Source organism: Pseudorca crassidens, chromosome 11 (assembly GCF_039906515.1).
Source record: "Pseudorca crassidens isolate mPseCra1 chromosome 11, mPseCra1.hap1, whole genome shotgun sequence".
NCBI classification, from domain to species: Eukaryota; Metazoa; Chordata; class Mammalia; order Artiodactyla; family Delphinidae; genus Pseudorca; species Pseudorca crassidens.
The window spans coordinates 17,049,890-17,074,570 of NC_090306.1; the positions used below are offsets into that span (position 1 = coordinate 17,049,890).

General features: G+C 39.9%; 1 protein-coding gene across 1 annotated transcript; it reads right to left on the reverse strand.

Annotated features, from left to right (window-relative positions):
- Positions 1-1,990: 1,990 nt before the first annotated feature.
- LDHB (lactate dehydrogenase B) lies at positions 1,991-24,376 on the reverse strand. The gene is made up of 8 exons (XM_067695871.1): positions 24,220-24,376; positions 18,727-18,861; positions 11,706-11,823; positions 10,095-10,268; positions 8,078-8,251; positions 6,004-6,121; positions 3,689-3,812; positions 1,991-2,358 (listed from the first exon to the last, which is right to left on the reverse strand). Exons 2-8 carry the CDS (start codon positions 18,853-18,855, stop codon positions 2,191-2,193), a joined length of 1,005 nt encoding a protein of 334 aa, XP_067551972.1. The 5' UTR covers positions 18,856-18,861; positions 24,220-24,376; the 3' UTR covers positions 1,991-2,190.
- Positions 24,377-24,681: the final 305 nt, after the last annotated feature.

Genomic DNA, 24,681 nt, shown 5'->3' on the forward strand with positions numbered 1-24,681 from the left:
TCTCTTTCCACACAAGGACTCATTCCCTATCCCTGACAAAGTTTAAAAACTTTTAAACTGGTCTATGAAATTCAAGCTTGGAAATCACTGGCTTGTTGTAAATTCAGTATTCACAAATAAATTAGAACAGTGAATTACAGACATAAATTAAAATAACCTTTCTCCTTACATCTAGCTAGATGTATGATTATCATCCCAAAAGATTTTCATATTTTTAAATTGACGTATAGTTGATTTACAATATTGTTAGTTTCATGTATTGGGTTGGCCAAAAACTTCGTTTGGGTTTTCCATAAGATCTTATGGAAAAACCCGAACAAACTTTTTGGCCAACCCAATATCTAGCACCAGTGATTCAGATATACATTCTTTTTCAGATTCTTTCCCTTATAGGATATTACAAAATATTGAGTATAGTTCTCTGTGCTGTGCAGTAGGTAAGATTGAGTCATTTTGGAAATGTGACCTGAGAAACATATTTATGACCTCTGGTTTAGTCTGCCTTTCTGTAATACAATAATAATATCCTCATAATATGCTGGAGCATTAAATGAGAATGATTTTGATATTATTTTATAAATGCTAAAGATACAGAAATTTAACGATAACTAATATTTACAGCAATAGCAGCACACTGTGCTTCAGAGCGCAGGTTAAGGAGCTACAGTGCTTGGGTTGAACCCCAAGTCTGCTACTTAGTAGCTGTGTGACCTCTGTGTGTTTCAGTTTCATCTGTAAAGTGAGGAGTCAAATACTTTAGAGCAGTGATTCTCAACCAGGGGTGATTTTGCTCCCCAGGACGCATTTTGGGGTTGACACAACTGGGGAGAGGGGTGTGACAGGCATCTAGTGGGTAGATGTTAGGGATGCTACCAAACATCCCATGATGCACCATGCAGTCCCCACAGTACAGAATATTCCAGCCCCAAATAATACTGCCAAGGTGGAGAAACACTTCCTTATAGTTAGGATGACTTAGATGAGTTAATATATATGTAAATCACTTAGAACAGTAAGCACTACTTGCTTACTATCAGAACCAAGCATTGTGCTGAGTTTTACATTTTCTCATTTAATTCATACACCATATTGAAGAGGTGCCATTATTACCACTACTTCATAGGTTAAGAAAATTGAGGCTTAGGAGTGGTTAAGTACGTAACTTGCCCCAAATTGCAGTTAATCAATGAAACCCAGGTTTACGTGATAACAAAGTCCATGTTTTTAACACTACCTAAAAAACTGACCCTCAGATATTACATGTAAAGTAGAAACTCTTTGTTAAAGTAAGTCGGCTATAAGTCCCCCTCTTAACCCCCCATTATGCTGTCTCCCAGTAGCCTGGATCTGGATAATTCAGTCCAAACTTTCGTTTTTCTTCATTATCAAACAGAACCAACTCTAACAAAGTTAATCCCTACTTTAGTAAGCTGTTTTAGAGGTTCTTCCTTTTAGAGAAATAAAATGGACTTCCTTGTAAATCTCATCCATTGGTTCTAGTTCTTTCTTCAGTGGTGGTAACCTTAAAATGGTAAGGCCCATAGAATGCACAAGCCCATAGAATGCACAACACCAAGAGTGAACTGTAAAGCAGATGACGGGCTTTGGATGATGTCGTGTCAATGCTGGTTCACTGACTGTAACAAACATACCACTCCAGTGAGTGATGTCGGTAACGGGAGACTATGCATGTATGGAAGCAAGTGTTATGGGAAATCTCTGTATCTTCCTCTCAATTTGGCTGTGAAACTAAACCTGCTCCCCAAAAAATAAAGTCCTCAAAAAAAAATGGTAACCACATTCCCAGGACAACAACAAAATCATAGTACATGTTGTGACAAAGAATTGTAGTGCTGTTTGGCAAAAGAAGATGATGGAATGTAGATGATAGAATTTAGGGAAATTTATGATGTGGGGGGGGAAGAATTATTTGAAAAAACAGACTGAAATCTTTCAGAAACCATTAAAGAAGGAATTCCAGAGACAGAAGCACACTATGATAGTTAATTTTATTTGTTCAAGGACTCATCTTGCAAGCATTAAACCAAGCTTGGGCTTTGATTCTGGGAGCCCAGATTCACATACTTTGGAAGATAAGAGCAGACTGTGCTCCATGTACAGGGATGAAAACTAAAGGTTCGTGGTTAATCACACTGTAGTTTTAAGTTTCTACAGCCTAGCAGCCACAAGTCACAGGTCCTTTAGGTCCTTCTGGATGTCCCAGAGGGTGTCTGCACTTTTCTTGAGTTGCGCAACCTCATCATCCTTCAGCTTCTGGCTGATAACACTGGTTAACCCCCGAGCATTCAGGATACACGGAAGGCTCAAGAAGACTTCATTCTCAATGCCATACATCCCCTGCCACAACAAGAAAAGCAATGAGATGAGGAAATGAAACCACAGGTAAGAATGATCACAGGTACTGAGTTCGAACAGGAAGAACTGCAGGAAATTTGATAAGCATAAACTCATTCTTTAGTTTTTATCACTTACAGGCCTATATATCCCTAATACTTGTGTTTCTAATTAGATTTTATACATAGAATATACAAATACACACTATGATAAAACTAGAATTTTATGTACTTTATTGAACTTACTGATACCTCTCTGCTTCAATACACTTTAATAAAATTTGATTATGTCTTCAAATTCAAATCACATTCAAATGTGGTTCTCACTGGGCTTCTTTTCATGAAATTTTAAGTTTCTTAAAATTCTTTAGTTAAGGAGAGAATTTCAGGTAGTAGCCAACCTACAAGGTCCAGGAAAGTAGCTGGATGCCACTCAAAGGCAAGATTCTCGCAACACCCAAGAGTTGCTGAAAAAAAATCATACAATTCCCAAAACACTTTACCGGTTTGTATGAAGTCAATTACTCAGAGGGTCAATTTAACTACATAATTAATTAAATTATTTTAGTATATTAATCAAGTCAGTTTAATATTTTTTTAAATTAACTTCGAAAGTTTTTGTATATACACCAAAGTGTAGGGAATAAACAAACTCCTATATATATGCACTCTAAGACTCAGCAATTATCCAATTCTTGCCATACTTGCTTTTAATTTTTTTGCCATAGTATCAAAAACACCCCCAAAACAACAACAAAACCCCCAAAACATCTGACACTTGTGTTCTACCCCCCCAACAGTTCTATATTTACCTCTTAGTTTCTTTGAATCTACTGCAGTTCCCCCCTTACATTTTCACCCCTGCTGTTGACTTGTAGAAAATAAGTCCACTATCTTAGACAATGTTTTAATACAATTTTAATTTTATTTAAAAATAATCAATTTCTACTTAACTGTTCCATAGCTTTTGAATTAAACTAAATTTGTTAAGGTATCGAATGCTACATACATCAGAGCCAATCTATAGTTTAATATACCAACTTGAAATGAAACTATTAAACTTATTCAGATGATCATCTGAGAATATGCTGAATAAGATTCAGAGTTAATATTTAATTTGCCACATCATACAAGGGAGAAATGTAAAAATGCATTCAATGTCTGTATAAATTTTTGCTCTTATTGTCCTAAACTTCTGTTGGAAAGGAGAAAGGTTTCCATAAAACTTTGAGATGAAAAAATAACTGTGGACTGAGACATTATCTCATCCTTCTTAAAATGAATCTACATATAGAATACTCGACTAGAAATCATAATATTTTATAACAGTTTACCTTCACCATTGTTGACACTGGGTGAATCCTGGATAGATTTTTCAACATAGATTCAATAAGATCAGCCACACTTAATCCAATAGCCCAGTTGGTGTATCCTTTTAGCTTGATGACTTCATAGGCACTAAGGAAAAAAAAAATTCATAAAAGAGATAATTGACACCAGACTCTTTGGGTTTGACTCCTGCTGTCTCTTAACTGTGTAATCTTGAGTAAATTATTTGATCTACCTGTCTCAGTGTCTGCTTCTGTAAAATAAGGATAACAATGGTATCTACTTCATAAGTTTGTTAAATGGGTTAATATATATGTAAAATGTTTAAAATTTTAAAACTTCATGGTAGGTGCTATGTAAATGCTTTGACAAATTTAAGTAGTTTATTGTATAAATGACTATAAAGTCACAGAGGTAAAATGTACATTTTCCAACCAATCTTCTTATTCATAAACATCAATATTTCCAAAGATATTAATGAAATCAGGGAACAATGAAAATAAAAGAACCTTCACATTCAAAGGACAAAATATACTTTGATTTTCAGGTCCATTTGAGGCCACTAACCATTGTCACCTAAAATACCATGACCAACTAACTTAAGAGAAAAGTATTGGCAACACCTTGCCCGGCAACTTTCTGAGCACAAATTATACCCTTTGAAACCCACAAAGGCACTTGCACTTGAGAATTAGGTAGGAGGAGTTAACTGGGTATTAAAAAATTGGGATTTAATGCAATCTATCACCGATTAAAAGAACTTGGGCAAGTTATATTACCTGGGTGAGCCCTAGTTTTCTCGTTTATAAAATAAAGGGTTGGACTTCCCTGGTGGCGCAGTGGTTAAGAATCCACTTGCCAATGCAGGGGACATGGGTTCAAGCCCTGGTCCAGGAAGATCCCATATGCCGCGGAGCAACTAAGCCTGTGTGCTGCAACTACTGAGCCTGCACTCTACAGCGCACAAGCCACAGCTACTGAAGCCCGCGAGCCTAGAGCCCGAGCTCCGCAACAAGAGAAGCCACCACAGTGAGAAGCCTGCACACCGCAACGAAGAGTAGCCCCCGGGGCTTCCCTGGTGGCGCAGTGGTTGAGAGTCCGCCTGCCGATGCAGGGGACACGGGTTCGTGCCCCGGTCTGGAAAGATCCCATATGCCGCGGAGCGGCTAGGCCCGTGAGCCATGGCCGCTGAGCCTGCGTGTCCGGAGCCTGTGCTCCTCAATGGGAGAGGCCACAACAGTGAGAGGCCCGCGTACCGCAAAAAAAAAAAAAAAAAAAGAATAGTAAAAAAAAAAAGAGTAGCCCCCGATCGCCGCAACCAGAGAAAGCCTGCGCACAGCAACAAAGACCCAACACAGCCAAAAATAAAATAAAGTTGAACTAAACAAAATGATTCCTTATTTGAGATATCAGTTAGTCTTATAACAACAATTCTCTGAAAATAGAAGCTAATGTTTCTTGAACGCTTATCAATGATAAGTATGTGTGATTTAACTCAATTTTTACAATAACTTAAATACCTTATGACTTTACAGAGGAGAAAACTGAGATTCAGCTTAAGGGTTAAATGGCTTCCCAAGACTAAACAGTTAGTTAGTGTCAGTGCTAGAATTTCAGTCTAAGCCCACATTCTTTACTCTGGTCCAAAATGACACCTTACTACTTAGGATAAACATGAAGGTCATAGAAAGAGAAGACAGTTAGTAACAAAAGGCAGTTTCAAAGAGGGAGAGGAGGACATCCTTGGTTGGGTGTGGAAAGATAAATACAGCACAGCTTAAACACTATCAGCAATCAGTCAGTAAGTATTATTTAACGCAATTATGACACTAATAGTGTCTAGGTTTACTTTTCTAAATAAGCCAAACTTATGTGTCAACAGTAGGTATTTTGAAAGCCTTTCTCACTTGTTAATTCCATGTCCCACTCCTGTTACTTCTACAATAGAATTTCTCTAGAAAAATATTTGCTTTCCCTAGGGGGACCAGCATAGCAAATTTGACCAGTATAAGTGAGTCTTGCCTGTTTCAGAAGATAATAGCTGCATAGTTACTATTATATATTGAGTTTATCTAAAAGATAAGAAAAAATAGAAAGAAAAATATAACAGAAAAAATAGAAAGAAAAAATAATAAAAAGAAAAAACCACCCCCCCAAAACAAAGAGTAATTTAAAAAAAGAAAAACAGGAAAAAAAGCAAGAACAAAAAACAAACAAACAAAAAACTTTTAAGTTTATCTGAACAGGCAGCCATGGGAAGCGTTCACAATTTTGTCTAACATGATACTAATTGTCTTAAATCAAGCTCCCTCCTACGTACCTTTCAACCACCATCTTGTGCACTTCCTTCCAATTTTCACTATCATCGTCCATTCCCATTTCTGGATTCAGTTCCTGGAGAGAAACACCTGCCACATTCACCCCACTCCACACAGCCACTGTGGGGGAAAAAATAAATACACAAACATTTTATCTATCTCTGACCTTATTTTTAAAAAATCTTTTCTTCTCTTAGTTCAGATTTCACCCCCGTTGCAAGTTACCCACTTACTGCTCCAGTGACAACTGACTCCAATATACTTCCCTGCAAAGGCTGACATTTGCCCTCAAATCTGACCTTTTAACTTTCAACCATTTTGGCGCAAACAGAATTGCTGGGTAAAGCTTACAGACATTATGAAATTCTTGCCTTTCCCTAGGTTTGTGAACTCCTAAGGGATTCTAGTTTGGGACTATTCTCAACTTTGGGTTTGAGGAATTCTTAACTTTTTGCCTACGTATTTTTCAAATATAAGCCTCCTTTATTCCTAGAGTGAAGTAAAAAACAAAAGAATTCTTGGAAAAAACCCAAGTATCGTCTAATTTTCTCTTATCATGCTCTAAGTTCAGTCCATTTCTGGAAAGAAACTCCATGTAACCACAATGAATTGCTCTGGTCTTAACTGCACCAAATATTTCCTTCCAAGAATGCCCCCAAAGGCAGAGCAGACAAAGGTGTTATCATTGACTATATCTTTTGGAGGCTTTGACGCACCAAAACACCCCGTTACCTATTCTGAACACCTCTTGCCCAGCCAAAAGGCATATAAAGATGGATTAAAATACGCTCTGTACCATGGACAAGTTGAGAATTTACTAGGAGAAACAGTTAGTAAAGGACACTAAAGCAATGGGATATGTTCTTACGGAGGGATGAAGAAAGTGTAATAAAACATAAATAAGGGTCTACTTAATGTAGGGGAAAATCAAATGTCAGAAAGCACTACAAAAAATATGTGTTTGAACCGGACCTTGAAAAATAAGTATGTGTTCCTTAGGAACCTTTGAAGGAAAACACTTAGATTCAGAAAATAAGAGCAGAGCCCTGGGGTAAAGGCCAGAACCAACTGTGAAGGGCAAAGCTGCCCATGGCCAAACAAGACCATGTTTCAGTCCACAACGTTTGCTAATTCAGGGTAACTGTTGAGAAAACTACAGCATTTTCCTGGTTTTTGTTGAAGACTATGAAATCTACATAATCATGCCTAAGTGAGCATAGTTTAATTCTCTTTCATTTTATGTACACAGTATAGATCAATACGGAAATGGGGGGGGGAGATGTTTTGGAAAAAATGACACAGTAATGAGTAAATAAAACATTGGACAGGAATCAGAAGACATGATTCTAGCTACAGTTATGCCACTAGCCAGCTAGAGGATCTTCAACATGTAAGGTCACTTCCAGATCTGTGTTTCTAGCAACTGTGATAACTAGCGCTGAGTTTTTACTGTACACCAGACACTGTACTACTTTATATAGCATATAAATTCAGGAAAATCGTTGGACATGAGAAACTCTTGAATGGAGTGGTACAATGTGTCAGAAAAAAAAAAGTCAGCATCACCATATAAGAAAGCACCAATGCAATAATTTTAAGACCAAATTCTTTCAGTACCAAAGTAAACTCTACCAAAATCACAGTACTAACTCTCACTAAATTCAAAGGAAAATTTACACCTTAACCTTTGAGGGAGAAAATAGCCCCTTGCATATTGGGCAAAACTGAATTTAGTAAAACAAAGATTATCATTATGTTTTGGATTATGACAGTTTTACACCATAAGCCTATTCAATGTATAAAATTCAATGTTTAAGATGAAATGATGGAATTAGAATATCATGTTTGACAACCATCATAATTTATTTAGGCAAGAATCATAAGTGGATACTAAACTTAGAAGGCAAAAAGTTGATGAGGAATCAGATATTTACCTAGTCAGTATCAAAGTAACCTCCCACAATTACTTACTAGTAATGTGAAGTACGTGAAAATATAATGTAGAAACAAACAAAACAGTCAGAATGGCAAGAACACCACATTAAGTACACAGTAAATATTGTCCTTTTTTTTTACCACTTGAGTCGCCATGTTCTCCCAAAATCCATCCGTGGCAGCTGCTGGGATGAATGCCAAGTTTTTCAGCCATAAGATAGCGAAATCTAGCAGAATCCAGATTACATCCACTTCCAATCACACGGTGTTTGGGTAATCCACTTAGTTTCCAGGTAACATATGTGAGAATGTCCACTAACAATTTAAAAAATAATATATGTAAGTACATCAAAACTGATTTCAACTGCTATGTCAATTAATGGGTTCCCTGGTTTACTCCTTTCACACTGCCCCATCCTCCAAATAAGACGTGGCCAGAAAGATGTAAATACTTGACTTTTCATTACGAGAGATAATGGGAGTTAGAAAGACAGGGAAAAAACTTAAGTGTTATAGTAAGAGAGATTGTAAAACATGGGAAATGCAATATTGCGGTTTTTATTTACATTATTACTTGAAACAAGAATAATAAGAGTCTTGCAGACTAATTTACTATATATGGAAAGAAAAAGGGTTGAGTTAGTTCATCACTTAAGTTTCTTCCAATGCTAACATTCCATGATTATAACAACTGTCATCAGAAACCAAAAGCTATCAGTTACTAAACTACCAAGGCATGCTGCTATAAATTTCCCTGGGAACAAGATACTATTCAGTAAACAGCTGTGATAATACAGGGTATTAACATTTTCTACTATTTATTGAAAGGAATTCTATGACACAGCCTTTATTCTTGTGTGGCACAGAGACTGCAAAGCTAAAACCTGCTGGGCTAGAGGGGATCACAGCACTTACAAGGAAGGCAAGTCTCCACCTCCACTCTCACATATAGACACCGGCTGAGATATTTTAAGGTCATTTTGGCCTGGATATTATAAACTCTTCCTTGGCAACTTTGACTCAGTAGGAGTGACTCCCTGGAGGGTTAAGACTTTGAAGCTATACCTGGAAAAGCTGTATAACCAGCTAGTACTGTCTGCCTTAAGCACAGGATGTGGCACAAGTTCATCTGTGTCTCCTGTTTGTCATTCATGTTCCACATCTATCCGCCACCCTTCATTTATGAGAAGTTTTACAGGCAAGGTTGAACTATTTAGGAAACTCTTAATCCAGGATTACAGAGAATAATACTAAAATAATATCTGGTCTTGCTGGCTCCCAGCTCTCAATATCCCATAAATTAGGGAATTCCATGGCGGTCCAATGGTTAGGACTCTGTGCTTTCATTGCTGAGGGCTGGGGTTCAATCCCTGGTCTGGGACCAAGATCCCATCAGCCACACGGTGCGGCTAAAACAAGCAAACAAACAACAACAAACCCCCCATAAATTATAAGGATTTTCTTGGCTCTTATTCACAATTTTTCTCAATGTGAAGAGTCAGAGATAATTAGTAGCTTTACCATTTTATCACCGTATCTGCTGTGCTCACCAGTAAATAGTAAGCTTGATGGCAAAGTGCAGGCAAAAGAAGTGTGAAACAGAGAGTGAATTTTGACTGTTTGGGTTGAAAAAATGCAATTCTTTCTAACCAGAAGTTTTCAAGTTACAACATTTGATGTTAAGCATGTATTTGTCCATCAATACAGTCTATTTCTATCTTTAAACCGAGACTAATTAATGGCTTTCTTAAACTCTTCAAATTCAATCAACTCAATTTTCAAGAATTTTAGAAATAAATAAGAAGACTAAAAAGCATTTTCTGGAAAACAGAAGGTCAAATATGCTAAAATATTTCACCCAAATTGGAGTCACATTCAAATGCTTCATTATGCATCCCAGGATAATCTTGATAGAAAAGTTTAAAAGCCAGATAAAACAAGCAGATGAAATTGCTTTACATAAAACTCTTCTCACATTCTTAAGCATGTGGCCTGGGACGGTGTCATTGGTTTTGCAAACACCACTCTTTTGTGGCCAAAAACAGAAGACACGTGAATTGTTCCTGCCAGCAGACGCCAGAACAGACTTTAAGTTAAAAAAAAAAAATCCAAAATGTTGAATTTAACAGAACTGAACCTTAAGGCATTATAGTAATACCTGGGTTAGAAACCACAATTATGATGCAGTCAGGACTGTACTTGACGATCTGAGGAATGATAAACTTGAAGACATTAACATTCCTCTGCACCAGATTCAGACGACTTTCTCCCTCTTGCTGGCGAACTCCTGCAGTTACCACCACGATCTTGGAATTGGCGGTCACAGAGTAATCTTGAAGGAGAGGGAAAAAAGTACTTTACATACAACTCTTCATCAAAACATGTTGTATAATATGCTCTAGGAATCTATACATAAGCTCCCAGAACGTACGTGAGAATTACATTTTCTGTATAAGGTGTTGAGTTGCAACACCAATGTTCTGTGGCTTCTTCCTCCTTGAGTGATGTGGAAACATTCCAACCGTAACACTGGCTCAGGAAATGGACCCGGGAAGTAAGCATGGCCCTAAATTATGTTTCTGGCTAACAAATGCAAAATGCTATTGGCTTTAGAGAAGATTATACTGTCAGTAATAATACAAAGCATAAACACAGTGAGTCCAAAGTTCAACAGGCAGCCCTCCAACAAAAAAGCAATTTAAAGGTAACTGCAGACTTGTAATGTTAATTCAATCTATGAAGGGAAGGACGGCACTCCAGTGTTCTTGGCTAGAATTTAATTTCTAACACTCAATATTTTAAAGAAGCTTATTCATTTTTTTTTTTTTTTTGCGGTACGCGGGCCTCTCACTGCTGTGGCCTCTCCCGTTGCGGAGCACAGGCTCCGGACACACAGGCTCAGCGGCCATGGCTCACAGGCCCAGCCGCTCCGCGGCACGCGGTATCCTCCCGGACCGGGGCACAAACCCGTGTCCCCCGCATCGGCAGGTGGACTCCCAACCACTGTGCCACCAGGGAAGCCCAAGAAGCTTGTTCATTTTTAGCAGTGAGTTTCTCTAGAAAATATTTTATTTTTTCCTCAAGCAAGTGCACCCTTTCCCAAATTATGGACATTTTGATTTGATGTGGTCATTAGACTCAATAGCTATGGATGATTCAAACCATGTCCCTATGTGACTTTTCAGTTACTAATACTTTATCAGCTTCCTCTTCCATAAAATGGAGGTAATACTATCCATCTCTCATAGGGTTGCTGTGAAGATGAGATATGCAAAGTTTCACATTAGCATACCCAAAATGCTAATACTTCAATGAATAACAACTATTATTAGTAGTATTGTTAGGAATTATTTTGGGCCCACATTTCTACATCTGTAGGCACAGCTGTGTTGTGGTGACAGTGTCACAGCATAAATCCATTAATGCAGGACAAAGATGGCTAGAATATGAATTCAGTTAGTTTCTTCAAGGCCCTCAAATTACCTTGTGCAGTATTTGTTTCAGATCTAAAACATCCCCGTTCTCAGGTATGTGTAAACAAGCACTAGGATCCAATTTCCTAAAATGTCATATGTACCAAATGTGTGGAAGGCAGTGGGAGAGGGACTACAGAGGCAACAATTATGTTTGTTTTTGAGGATGAATTGGACCCAGAAGGAAAGGAGAAACTACCAACACTAGATGCACCAGGATGGGAAAACAGATCTTCTATAAAGGAGTGAGGATATCAATTTATTATTTGATCACTTTGGGCACGAAATGAGACTACCTTTGTCTGCCACGATTTTTGGTGTCTGAAGGAATAAGCTCCCATGCTGCAGGTCCATCATTTCTCCTTTGAGTTTATCTTCCAAAACATCCACAAGAGCAAGCTCATCAGTCAGAGACTACAAACACAAAAACAGCTGTTAGGACGGGAAGCCGCTCTAGGATACCTCAGCTGCCGGTACAAGCCAGAGACTGTTGAAATGGCAAAGTAACCAATGTCTAAAAACCTAGACAAGAATTTTACCATGGAGTTAGGTGTGCTCTTTAAACAATTTCATGATAAAATGTCTTAAATAACAAACTATTAATAATTAAGATTCCAATTTTTCAGAATTTCACCTTCTGGCACCCAACTGGCATTCGATGAGCATGATACAAATTGCTTTAAGAATCTGCAGACATGTTTGGATTGGGTTGTTTGTTTTTTTGTTATTGAGCTGCATGAGCTGCTTATAAATTTTGGAGATTAATCCTCTGTCAGTTGCTTCATTTGCAAATATTTTCTCCCATTCTGAGAGTTATCTTTTGGTCTTGTTTATGGTTTCCTTTGCTGTGCAAAAGCTTTGAAGTTTCATTAGGTCCCATTTGTTTATTTTTGTTTTTAGGGGTAAGACAGGAATAAAGACACAGACCTACTAGAGAACGGACTTGAGGATATGGCGCGGGAGAAGGGTAAGCTGTGACAAAGTGAGAGAGAGGCATGGACATATATACACTACCAAACATAAGGTAGATAGCTAGTGGGAAGCAGCAGCATAGCACAGGGAGATCAGCTCGGTGCTTTGTGACCGCCTGGAGGGGTGGGAGGGAGGGAGACGCAAGAGGGAAGAGATACCGGAACATATGTACATGTGTAACTGATTCACTTTGTTATAAAGCAGAAACTAACACACCATTGTAAAGCAATTATACCCCAATAAAGATGTAAAAAAAAAAAAAAAAGAATCTGCAGACATGAAACCAGCGGGGCTCAACAGTGGCCTCAGGGTACACAAGTTTTCATATTCATGGGGGATGGTGGTGGAAAAGAGACAAAGACCTAGAAACAGCCTTGGGCAGTGTGTCCATCCCAAAGGTCACCTCCCAGTTTGGAGGGGTTTTTGAGAGGGCAGATTTAGTTTCAAACCATCAAGAGGTTGAGTTCACTTTAGAGCTGGCTTTGAAGCCCTGGTTGAAGCTGGGAATCCTCAGGTTGGCTCTGACCAACTCGAATATCCTGGTGGGGAAAGGAAGGAGTCATGGACACAGGGGTCCAGGGCTAGTAAGTTCTCGATGCATGACCAACCCAAACTTGCCCAGTCTCAGAGTTCTCTTGTTTTCTATTCCAACCGTCACCTGTGCCACCCAACCCAAGAAAAACCGTAAATCAATAATCATGTCCATTCTTCAGCAAGTCAACCTTTTCTTCTCAGAAAAATGAAGGGGGGAGGGTGTCAATCTAATTGCATCTCAATAACCTTTCAGCTTTTAAAGTTGGCTGTCTTGTGAAAACTCATAATTTACAAACTCCTTAAAAAGTAGTTATCCTTCCCATTGAAACATCACCCGAGTCGTGGCCTTTACTGGTTTTAGCAAAAAACCGGGGTGTTAGCAAAATAATTAGCTTAATATGATATATGACACTTAACAGTGCAAATACCTCTTTGAAGGATAGTGAGATCAGCTAGGTAAAGGGTAAAGGGTGTTGATGGGAAAAAAGCATTAAGTAACTGGGGTTCAGGAAGCACTTTGAAGGCTACGATAGAATAATCCAGGGTGGAACTGGAGGGGTCAGTAAGGCATTGAGCAGCAGAGGGAGAAGCAAAGAGAGGTGAGGCAGCCATTAAGAAAACTTGACCAGGCTAAGATGCCAACAAAGCAGGTTCCGCTCTCCACAGGAGCCAAGGAATGAACACTGTCCCGTTTCTAGAAGTCCAGCGGCAGCTGGCCTCAAGCAGTGAGCCGCAGTAGGCCTGCTTGTGAGGGTTTCCCTGAGACTCAAGCCTCCCTGTGACTGAATGTGTTCTTAGTTCCAAGCAAGTGATTCGCTTGCAAGCTTCTGAAATGACCCTTTTATGAGCTGGGTGGGGGTTACTTGGTAAATATTTTCTCATTTCCATGTATGTCAAAGACTGGCATTAATGTTCACCCATTTTCACTTCAACTCATGTTTCAACACTTTAAAAATGGTTTCGTTCCTCTGCAGCCTCTGACAAGACCACGCAAAACCCTCATTTGTGTTTTGGAAGCCCTAAAACCATACAAGAGCATGTAGTAACCGTCCCGTCAAGGTCCTGAGCACCAGGAATGCCACTCTTATTTTGGGAGCATCACATGGGTGCTGTGAAAGTCAACAGGGCACAACAATTTGGGGCTTAAGTGGAAAAGGATGTCACAGGATCTCAGATCCTGTGTTTTGTTTCTGTGGGTAGAGAACTGTCTGCGAAGTACATAGTCAGCTGGCAAGGAAGGAAGAGATCCAACACTTTGAGAAAATAATTGCAGCGCTGAATTTAGCTGCATCTGGGACTAAATATCCTCCCAGTGGGAGGCAGGCAAATAGAAGATGTGTGACTAAGTACTGACACTTTGGCTTAAAGAAATCTCCTTCTGCATTCACATAGTGTATATCAGCCATATGCATATTCCACTTACGCTGCAAATATACTTTAAAATGTTTGATACATCAAGGGTTAGATTCATCGCAAAAGCAGTACCTTATTAAGGAACGAGATCAGTTAGAAGCCAAGAACATTGCTGCTGGAACCTTGTTTAACATACTACAAAAATTGTCTCTTAATCTAAAGCTCCATGTGGACAAGACACAGCCATCATCTACCTCTTGGCCCTCTTAGCTGGTAAATTACTGCTGCCAGTGGCTTAATATTTGATGGCTGCATTTTTATATTCAACTGTTTAGCTTGCATGACATTTTGTGGGAGGAAAAGGTATAACTTTTCCCAAATAATTAGCTAAATGGACAAACACCATTTATTCAATAATTTGTTTTTCTTCTGCTCTGGAATTGCCACTTTTCATTAAATACTCTTTGGTCCTGTTTCTGGGCTTTGAGTCTGTTACATTAACCTGTCTATTCTTGTACAGACACCAAATTCTAATTAAGTCTCACTTTTAGGCCAAGTCTTGCACGGCAAAAACTACTTTGCAGTATGTAATTACATTGCTCCTTCTAAGAGACTCCTTATGCTGGGTTTGTACCACAAGAATGTGGCTACAGTTGACTGAATCAAGAACAGACACTCAAACCAAAAACAGCTGCACAGAGGCTAAGGGTGGAATAACTGCATGGAACCTCTGTATGACCTTGACAACATGATGGGATCTTCGCAGCCAAAACACAGAGCTTGTGATTGGTAGGGGTGGCAGAAGAAGCCGTGAAAAAGGAAAAGCTATGATCAAAATCTGACCAGCTGTAAGTGCAGTTTCTTCGTAATAGCGGGAATATCCATTTATTTAATACATATTTACTACTGAATGTGCCCGGCATTATTCTACGAATGAGGAATACAGTCATGGACAAACCTGGCAGAGTGCTTGCCCTCATGGAATGTACCAGGAAGGGAACAGGCGTGAAGCATACAGTTTAAGATGACTCTGATAATGGAAGTGCTATAAACAGGGCAAGGCAGGGTGAAGTTAAAGGGAAGGGAAGGACGCTTACTTGGTATTGGACAGTCAGGGAAGGCCCGCCCACAAAAGCGTGACGTGAATGATGGGAGGGAGTGAACTCTGATGGTCTAGAGCAGTCATTCCAGGGGAAGGGAAATCAAGTACTGAAAGGGTTTAAGCAGCCATGAGCTTGGTGTTTTGAAGAAAGAGGGCAGAAGGTAAGAGATGAAAAGTCAGAGACAGCACCACCACACTGCACCGGAAAGGCGCTCCTGACCCTCTGAATGGCGCCCCCCGGAGGTGTGCACCCCGCCTTGCTCTGAGAGACAGGCAGGGAAAGAGCCTTGACGCCTCATTGCGTATTATGTATGCGTGTAGCTGACGTGCACTGTTACACTATCAGAAAGTTCCAAGCAGGGAAGCTATTTTTATAAAAGCTCACGATGGTTTCCATGTTGGCAATGAGGCTGGGGAGAGTGTGCAAGAGAAGCAGAGAACGCCGGTGTCTTTGTGATGGTGGACGTTGTACTCGGGAGCCTCAGCTGCCTCCACGGGCCCGGTTAAGGCGTGGGCCTTCTCAACCTCTGTCCCTGGTGCCCCAGCTTTGTTCACTTTCTGGGCCAAAGCAGTGTGTGTCCTCTGCAAAGCACACTGGTGATGGACTCAGAGACTGGATCCGGCACTTAGGATCTCTGAGATCTTAATCAAGGGGCTTAATCTTTCTGAGTTTGTCCTTTTCCAACAGTAATATAGAGATGACAATATCCCCTAGAACTTTTCTAGAGGAATAAGGTAACATGCAGACACCTGACACAATAGCACTGTTAGTTCCCTTTCTTATTGAACCAGTGGGGTTTATAATCCTTACCAAAGAGTCATAACAACTTTGACTCTAATTCTTCCCCATTAAAAGAAGATTTAAACACTTCTGAGTAATAAAATGGTCTTTCAACAAGGCAGTCCTTCCTTCACAGCAGCTCAATGGGAAGATTCCTACTGGTGTTAGGGGCCCAGTCTGTTCTCTTGATCACTAGAATTGGGCCAAAGTATTATATAACTGCAAAGAGGAGAGTCTCAACTAAATTATTCACCCAAGAGGATTTTAGATTTACACTTAAAACAATCAGCGAGGTACTCCTTATAGAATCATGACAGCTCAGATATAGTTTCCTGAAAATCCAAATTCTGAGATTAGCAGGAGGAATGAAAAATCTTTAGCTAGTGTTTTAGTAATACATTTATGTCTGGGGGGATGGGAGAGATAAAATAGGAGCTTGGGATTAACATATACACACTACTATACATAAAATAGGTAAACAAGGACCTACTGTATTATACAGGGAACTATACTCAATACTTTGTAATAACCTATAATGGAAAAGAATCTGAAAAAGATATATCTGAATAATCACTTTGCTGTACACTTGAAACTAACACAACACTGTAAATCAACTATACTTCAATTAAAATGAAAATACACGTCTTTAATTGCCCCAATACTAGCATAGAATGAAAAGAAACTGCAGAGTCACTACGGTTAAGCGTTCAGAGTCCTGGGCTCAAAATACAGCTCTACCATTACCAGCTGTGTGACAATAGGCAGGCCACTTAATGTAATGAAGCCACAGCTACCTCATCTGGAAACAGGATATGAACAGTTCCCGTTTCTTGAGATTGTTGTTTAAAATGAAGCATTTTAGTCAAAGCACTTCAAACATGGTACGTATTTTAAAAGAAAGGTAAGCTGGAATACTTTTCATTTTTACTGGTATGAAGGATGAACACTAAATTGTGATTACTTAAAATTCCTGTAATTTGGGAAGCAGCTCTCCTAAATCAGGGCAACCCAGCCAATGAAAACTAGCAAGAAAAAAATGCCAAAGAATAAAACTTTCATTGGTGTGCACTACATATTTTAGTTGATTTCTTTGATGACTTTTTCCTCAGTGAAGATTCAGCATTTGTTGCTTTAGAAGTTAAATCTTGTAAATAGAAATACGATTGGCTAGGAGCTATTCAAGCAGTCTTTACATACAATACAAATGGACAGTGTGCTCTACTGAAGGCCAGGCAGCATTTAGGGGAGGGGTTCCCCTAAAAAACATTTAAGACAGCCTTCAGAAAGAACAAGGATCAATTCAACGAGGTAAGTAAGGATACAGGAAGCAAACTAAAAGTCTATGGAGGTATCTGGGGAAAATATAATCTGGAGGAGTAGAGGGTGCTCGTAGCATGTTGTCCGTGTGAAATCTGATGTTGATAATTGAACTATGTGAGAATGTCCTATCTTGAGGAAATGTACTCTGACAGACAGAAGGAAAGGAAGGGCACATTTGCATTTATTCTCTAATGGTTCAGAAAAAAGTCCATACATGTGTGTGCACGTGTGTGCACCCACACCTACACACACACACACACACAAATATGTTAAGAATTGGTAAACATGGGTGAAGTGAATATGGAAGTTTTATTTTTTTTATAGTCTTGCCAATTTTTCTGTAAATTTGAAATCATTTCAAAATAAAATGACTGGGTGGGGGTCTGAGGGGAGTAACAGGATCTTTCCATGACCTCAAAAAGCGACTGTGCAGATTATTTATTAACTATAGAGGGTTAAGGGACCTTTGCAGTGGAGAAATCTGACAGTTACCACTTCAACCAGAGGACTCTTGGGCACCACCAGTCATGAGACAAAATTGTGATGCATTGTGAAGGACGTGCCACCACCCCACCTCCCAAACCTAACCTGAACCCAATTACAAGGAAACATCAGACCAACATAAATTGAGGGGCATTCTACAGAACCGATGGGGACTCTACAAACGTATCAATGACATGACAGACAAAGAATGGCTCCGTTCCAGATTAAAGAAGAAGAAAGAGACATGACAAGTATATAAAAATATGATCTTGGATTAGGGGAGAAAAGGCAGGATTTTGATAGTTGGAGAACGTTTAATGTGGGTACTATATATTAGATAATAGCATTTTATCAGTATTAAATTTCCTGAGCACAGTAACTCTATTGTGTCAGATAGGAAGAATGTCATTCTCTCAGGAAATACATGCTAATGTGTTTAAAGGTGAAGTATCACGATGCCTACAACTTATCTTTTGAAGATACAGTCAAATTCTCAGATACCTAAAGAGACTGTATACACATGCTGAAATTATCTATCACATATGGTGTTGTTTTGTTTTTGTTTTTTAATTAATTTTTATTGGAGTATAGTTGCTTTACAATGTTGTGTTAGTTTCTGCTGTACAGCAAAGTGAATCAGCTATACGTATACATATATACCCTCTTTTTTGGATTTCCTTCCCATTTAGGTCACCACAGAGCACTGAGTAGAGTTCCCTGTGCTATACAGTAGTTTCTCATTAGTATGTATGGTGTTCTTGAAAGTACGTACCTTTCCCAGAATGCTAATGGCACACGCCATACCAACTTGTCCAACACCCACTACAGTGATCTTATTGTTTGGGACCGTTGCCTCTTCTTCTGCAACTGGTGCGATCAGTTTTTCCTTAAGAGTTGCCATTGTGCCCTGAAAGAAAATAATCAAAATATTATACATGTGTCCACATGAGAAACCTGTGTGGGAATTTGTAATGTTACTATTGCAAGTTTGAACTAAAATACATTTTAAAAGGAGCATAATGGTATTCTAGAGCACAGAATATATTTTTAAAAAACAATGTGATCAACCATATTAACAAATTGAAGGAGAAAAAACATGTGATCATCTCAATAGATGAAGAAAAAGGTTTCAACAAAATTCAACACCCATTTATGATAAAAAACCCTCAAGAAACTAGGCATAGAGAGAACTTACCTCAACATAATAAAGGCCATATATGACAAACCCACAGCCAAAATCATTCTCAATGGTGAAAAACTGAAACCATTTCCTCTAAGATCAGGAACAAGACAAGGTTGTCCACTCTCACCACTATTATTCAACATAGTTTTGGAAGTTTTAGTCATAGCAATCAGAGAAGAAAACAAAATAAAAGGAATCCAAATCGGAAAAGAAGAAATAAAGCTGTCACTGTTTGCAGATGACATGATACTCTACATAGAGAATCCTAAAGATGCTACAAGAAAACTACTAGAGCTAATCAATGAATTTGGGAAAGTAGCAAGATACAAAATTAATGCACAGAAATTTCTTGCATACCTATACACTGATGATGAAAAAACTGAAAGAGAAATTAAGGGAACACTCCCATTTACCACTGCAACAAAAAGAATAAAATACCTAGGAATAAACCTACCTAGGGAGACAAAAGACCTGTATGCAGAAAACTATAAGACACTGATGAAAGAAATTAAAGATGATACAAACAGATGGAGAGACATACCATGTTCTTGGATTGGAAGAATCAACATTGTGAAAATGACTATACTACCCAAAGCAATCTACAGATTCAATGCAATCCCTATCAAACTACCACTGGCATTTTTCACAGAGCTAGCACAAAAAAATTCACACTTTGTATGGAAACACAAAAGACCCCAAATAGCCAAAGCGATCTTGAGAAAGAAAAACGGAGCTGGAGGAATCAGGCTCCCGGACTTCAGACTATACTACAAAGCTACAGGAAGGTACTGGAAAAAAAACAGAAATATAGATCAATGGAACAGGATACAAAGCCCAGAGATAAACCCACACACATATGGTCACCTTATTTTTGATAAAGGAGGCAAGAATATACAATGGAGAAGAGATAGCCTCTTCAATAAGCGGTGCTGGGAAAACTGGACAGCCACATGTAAAAGGATGAAATTAGAACACTCTGTAACAACATACACAAAAATAAACTCAAAATGGATCCAAGACCTAAATGTAAGGCCAGACACTATAAAACTCTTAGAGGAAAACATAGGCAGAACACTCTATGACATAAATCATAGCAAGATCCTTTTTTACCCACCTCCTAGAGAAATGGAAATAAAAACAAAAATAAACAAATGGGACCTACTGAAACTTCAAAGGTTTTGCACAGCAAAGGAGACCATAAACAAGATGAAAAGACAACCCTCAGAATGGGAGAAAAGATTTGCAAATGAAGCAACTGACAAAGGATTAATCTCCAAAATTTACAAGCAGGTCAATATAAAAAAAAACCCCAAACAACCCAATCGAAAAATGGGCAGAAGACCTAAATAGACATTTCTCCAAAGAAGATATACAGATTGCCAACAAACACATGAAAGCATGCTCAACATCACTAATCATTAGAGAAGTGCAAATCAAAACTACAATGAGGTATCACCTCACACCAGGCAGAATGGGCATCATCAAAAAATCTACAAACAATAAATGCTGGAGAGGATGTGGAGAAAAGGGAACTCTCTTGCACTGTTGGTGGGAATGTAATTTGATACAGCCACTATGGGGAACAGTATGGAGGTTCCTTAAAAAACTAAAAATAGCATACAACCCAGCAATCCCACTACTGGGCATATACCCTGAGAAAACCATAACTCAAAAAGAGTCATGTACCACGATGTTCATTGCAGCTCTATTTACAATAGCCAGGACATGGAAGCAACCTAAGTGTCCATCGACAGATGAATGGATAAAGAAGATGTGGCACATATATACAACGGAATATTACTTAGCCATAAAAAGAAACAAAATTGAGTTATTTGTAGTGAGGTGGATGGACCTAGAGTCTGTCATACAGAGTGAAGTTAAGTCAGAAAGAGAAAAACAAATACCGTATGCTAACATATATATATGGAAATCTAAAAACAAAACAAACAAACAAAAAAACCAAACAGATTCTGAAGAACCTAGGGGCAGGACAGGAATAAAGACATAGATGTAGAGAATGGACACAGGGAGGGGGAAGGGTAAGCTGGGACGAAATGAGAGAGTGGCATGGACATATATACACTACCAAATGTAAAATAGATAGCTAGTGGGAAGCAGCCGCATAGCACAGGGAGATCAGCTCCGATGCTTTGTGAGGACCTAAAGGGGTGGGATAGGAAGGGAGGGAGATGCAAGAGAGAGGCGATATGGGGATATATGTATACATATAGCTGATTCACTTTGTTATACAACAGAAACTAACACAATGTTGTAAAGCAATTATACTCCAATAAAGATGTTTAAAAAAAAAAAACAACCATGTTAACCCATTAACAAAAAACAAGACAAAAACCTCCTTGAAGCCCGTTAAATTTGGGTCCGTCTCTTCAGCCTGTGCTTGCTTTTCTAATAGTATTTAACAAAGTTGTAACAATTTTGTCTTGTGGCCATTCATTTACTGGCTAAACAATATGAATAATATTTATATTTAGATTAGTGGATTTGTTTCTATGACCCCTATAAAGTATTTATTTGTAACTATTTAAGTTAGAGCCCAGTATTAACCCATATTTAAGCTTGGGCTAAAAGAATGGCCAGTTATGAATATAATTTCTACTACCAGTGGTTATTATCACTCTTAGAAGATAGGGACCAATTGGGTCTTCTATTTTCTTCTTCTATTGAAGTCTCACATAAAATTTGTCACAGTGTACTGGACATACTATGTGTGCTTAAATACAGTGACAATAGTCACGAATAATGTTTATGCAAAATCTGCAGAAAATATCACTCTGAATTCCTTTTGGTGCACCTTGGGAGCTTATTGGACGGTGGGTACTCATTAAATTTTTTTTTCAGGGGGTCACATTAGGAGAATATCAGCCTTTGAGTGAGTTTCTTTCCAGCCATTAAGAAAAAGCCAAAAAAGAAAAGTTAAAAAAATGGAAACTGTTGGAAAACATTTATACAGTAACACCAATTTCATCTGTGCCACCAGCTGAGTGTTCTGGATAACTAAAAAAGGCAAAATTTATTGTATCAACCTGCTTTCTTAAACAAAGAGGGTACAGATCATAAAAAAAGCCCTTTCTTCAGAATTAAGTATCATTTATAATTGTAACCCGTTATATAGTATTTGTGTTTGCCTTTTACTTTTAATGCTAAACTGCTAACTTAGAGGACAATGTCCCTGTTTCAAACTGTACCCGTTTCCCTCTCGTTTTTTGTTTCTCATCTGCAAAGGACTAAGTAACAAAACCTAGTTTAGTAATTGTATATGTTAAGTAAGAGTTGGTAAGGCTCCAAGTTGGAATAAAGTACTTGATTTGGAGATAACTTTAACAACTATTTCATTCTATAGCTATTTTTTTCCCAAAAAACTGTCTTCCCCCAAACGTGAGGGACTAAACTCAAAGATTATTTTGCCTTTACAAAGCCTATTTGCAGTTTTCTCCTGGGTGCTAGAGAAAAAAGAAATATACAATGGTGTACAACTGTCTCCACAAATAGATGACCTTAACAAGGAAATTCACATGTCCTGCATATTATGCAGAATCAGAAGGATGCGCCTCTTTTGGTGAACAGATACGCACAGATTTTCTTTATTATGTTATTTTCACTAGCTGGTTTGTTTAAGATCCTTTAGGTATACAGAAGATCCAGTAAAGCAGTGGAAAACAAAACTCCAGAAAGACTGCTATAGAAATACAGATTAGTTGTCCAGATAGACCTTTTGAACTATTTGGAGAATTTCAGAAATGACAGTGTAGAAGCTTGAGGAAGTACAGATTTTCTCTCAGATCTTTCTAGAGAAAAAGCAATTTAATTTTGTTTTTCCCCCTCTTAACAGGGGTTCTAACAGGAGTTGTAAGAAATTAGAAGAAAATGTTTTATGTTATACACAGGACTGCCTCAAGACCAGAGTGGTGGCTTGTAAGGGAAAAGAATGCTAAACAGGGTAAAAATTACCTCGTGTTTGGTCCTTTACCTTCCCACCCTCCTGCCCCTTCTGTGGATATAAATCATTAGAAATGAACCCGGGCTTTAAGTTCAGCAACAAAGCTCCACTTTGCAGACTAACCTTTTTTTTTTAAAATAGGCTCAGCGGCCACGGCTCACGGGCCCAGCCGCTCTGCGGCATGTGGGATCCTCCCGGACCGGGGCACGAACCCACGTCCCCTGCATCGGCAGGCGGACTCTCAACCACTGCGCCACCAGGGAAGCCCCCAGACTAACCTTTTAAAGAGCCCAGTTTTGCCGTGCGATACCTTCACTAGTAAGCGCCGGCTCTTCCCCTCCTCCTATCCCCGCAGGCCCCAGCTGCAGCGGCTGTGCAGGCCACCCACGGGCCACCTCTTCCTCTTGTCGCCCGCAGAGCAGAGCGCAGGTCACAAGGGGAGGCAGCAACTACGGATCTCCCCGGACAAGGTCTCTAGGGCGAAAAAGTCTAGGCCTTCCTCACGCTCAACACCCAAAGCTGGCAAATAAAGCACCAAGAAAAGAGGCCAGAAACGAGCCGGCCCATCGCTCCGGGAAGGGCTGCGTGTGCCGCAGCCTGGGAGAGGCTAGAGGGCAGGGCCAAGATCGTCCTTCACCCTCAACCCCGAAAAGCCGGGCATTTCTCCATTCCCGTGGTAATGGACGCCAATCCCCAGGCTCACGATCCGCCAGCCTAACGGGTCAACTGGCCCCTTCTCCCTCCCCCAGCTCCTCAAGCACGTGTCCGGGCTCCCGCCAGCAGGCACCGCGGGTGATGCGGCCGCCATGAACACATCAAGGACACGCAGGGCCCGGGATTACCTGCAAATGCAACAAGTCTGTCCCCCGGGGGAGCACGGGCTGGTGGCGAGCCCCGAAGCGTGGCGGACAAAGCCCGGGGCTCGGTCGCAGCCCCTCCGCCCAGCCCCCTAGCCCAGGGCACGGCCCCCGCCCCAACCCGAGTCCGGATGCTCAGGGCTACAGGCCCGGGAGCGCAGATGTCCTTCCTGGTCCTTCCCCCAGTCTTGCTACACAAGGATTCCCTTCCACGTCCCACCCAGTCTGCTCGAGAGCCAGGATTCAGGGTCCCGAGCAGAAACCTACCGGGGAGAGAAAGTTCTCGAGACGGCGGTAAGGGTCGCACGGAGAAGACAAAGTCAGCACCGTCCGTCTCCTTCAGCGCAGGATCCGCAAGGAGGGAGGAGGAGGCGGGGCCCGCCCCTCGGCCGCCTCTGAGCTTCCTCTATTGTGATTGGAAATCCGAGCCCCGCCCACCCCTCCCCTTGGCTCGCTCAGTGCCCTTCAAGGACAAGGGCTCAAATGTGCCCGCGCCCTCCCTCGGCCCAGTTGAGAGGGTCACCTTCTGGCGGCTAAGGCGGGCTACCTCTCAGCCAGTCTCATGGCGGCTTACAGACTTTTCCACACAGAGGCTGCGTTATTTCTAAACCCTGACCACCTTTGACCGTTTCGGACTCTCACGCTCTTGTTTGGATAAGTTTAGTCCCAATAGAAGTAAATTTCTGTTTTGCATTCCAAGTCAACTTCAGGGGACCACTGTTCTGAGCT

Coding starts and splice junctions, on each gene's coding strand:
- LDHB (XM_067695871.1), bottom strand. CDS start 18,855: ATGGCAACTCTTAAGGAAAAACTGATCGCACCAGTTGCAGAAGAAGAG. Junction 8,252..10,094: donor AATTGTGGTTTCTAACCCAG/GTATTACTATAA, acceptor TTAAATTGTTAG/TGGACATTCTCACATATGTT. Junction 6,122..8,077: donor AGAACATGGCGACTCAAGTG/GTAAAAAAAAAG, acceptor TTTCCCCCACAG/TGGCTGTGTGGAGTGGGGTG.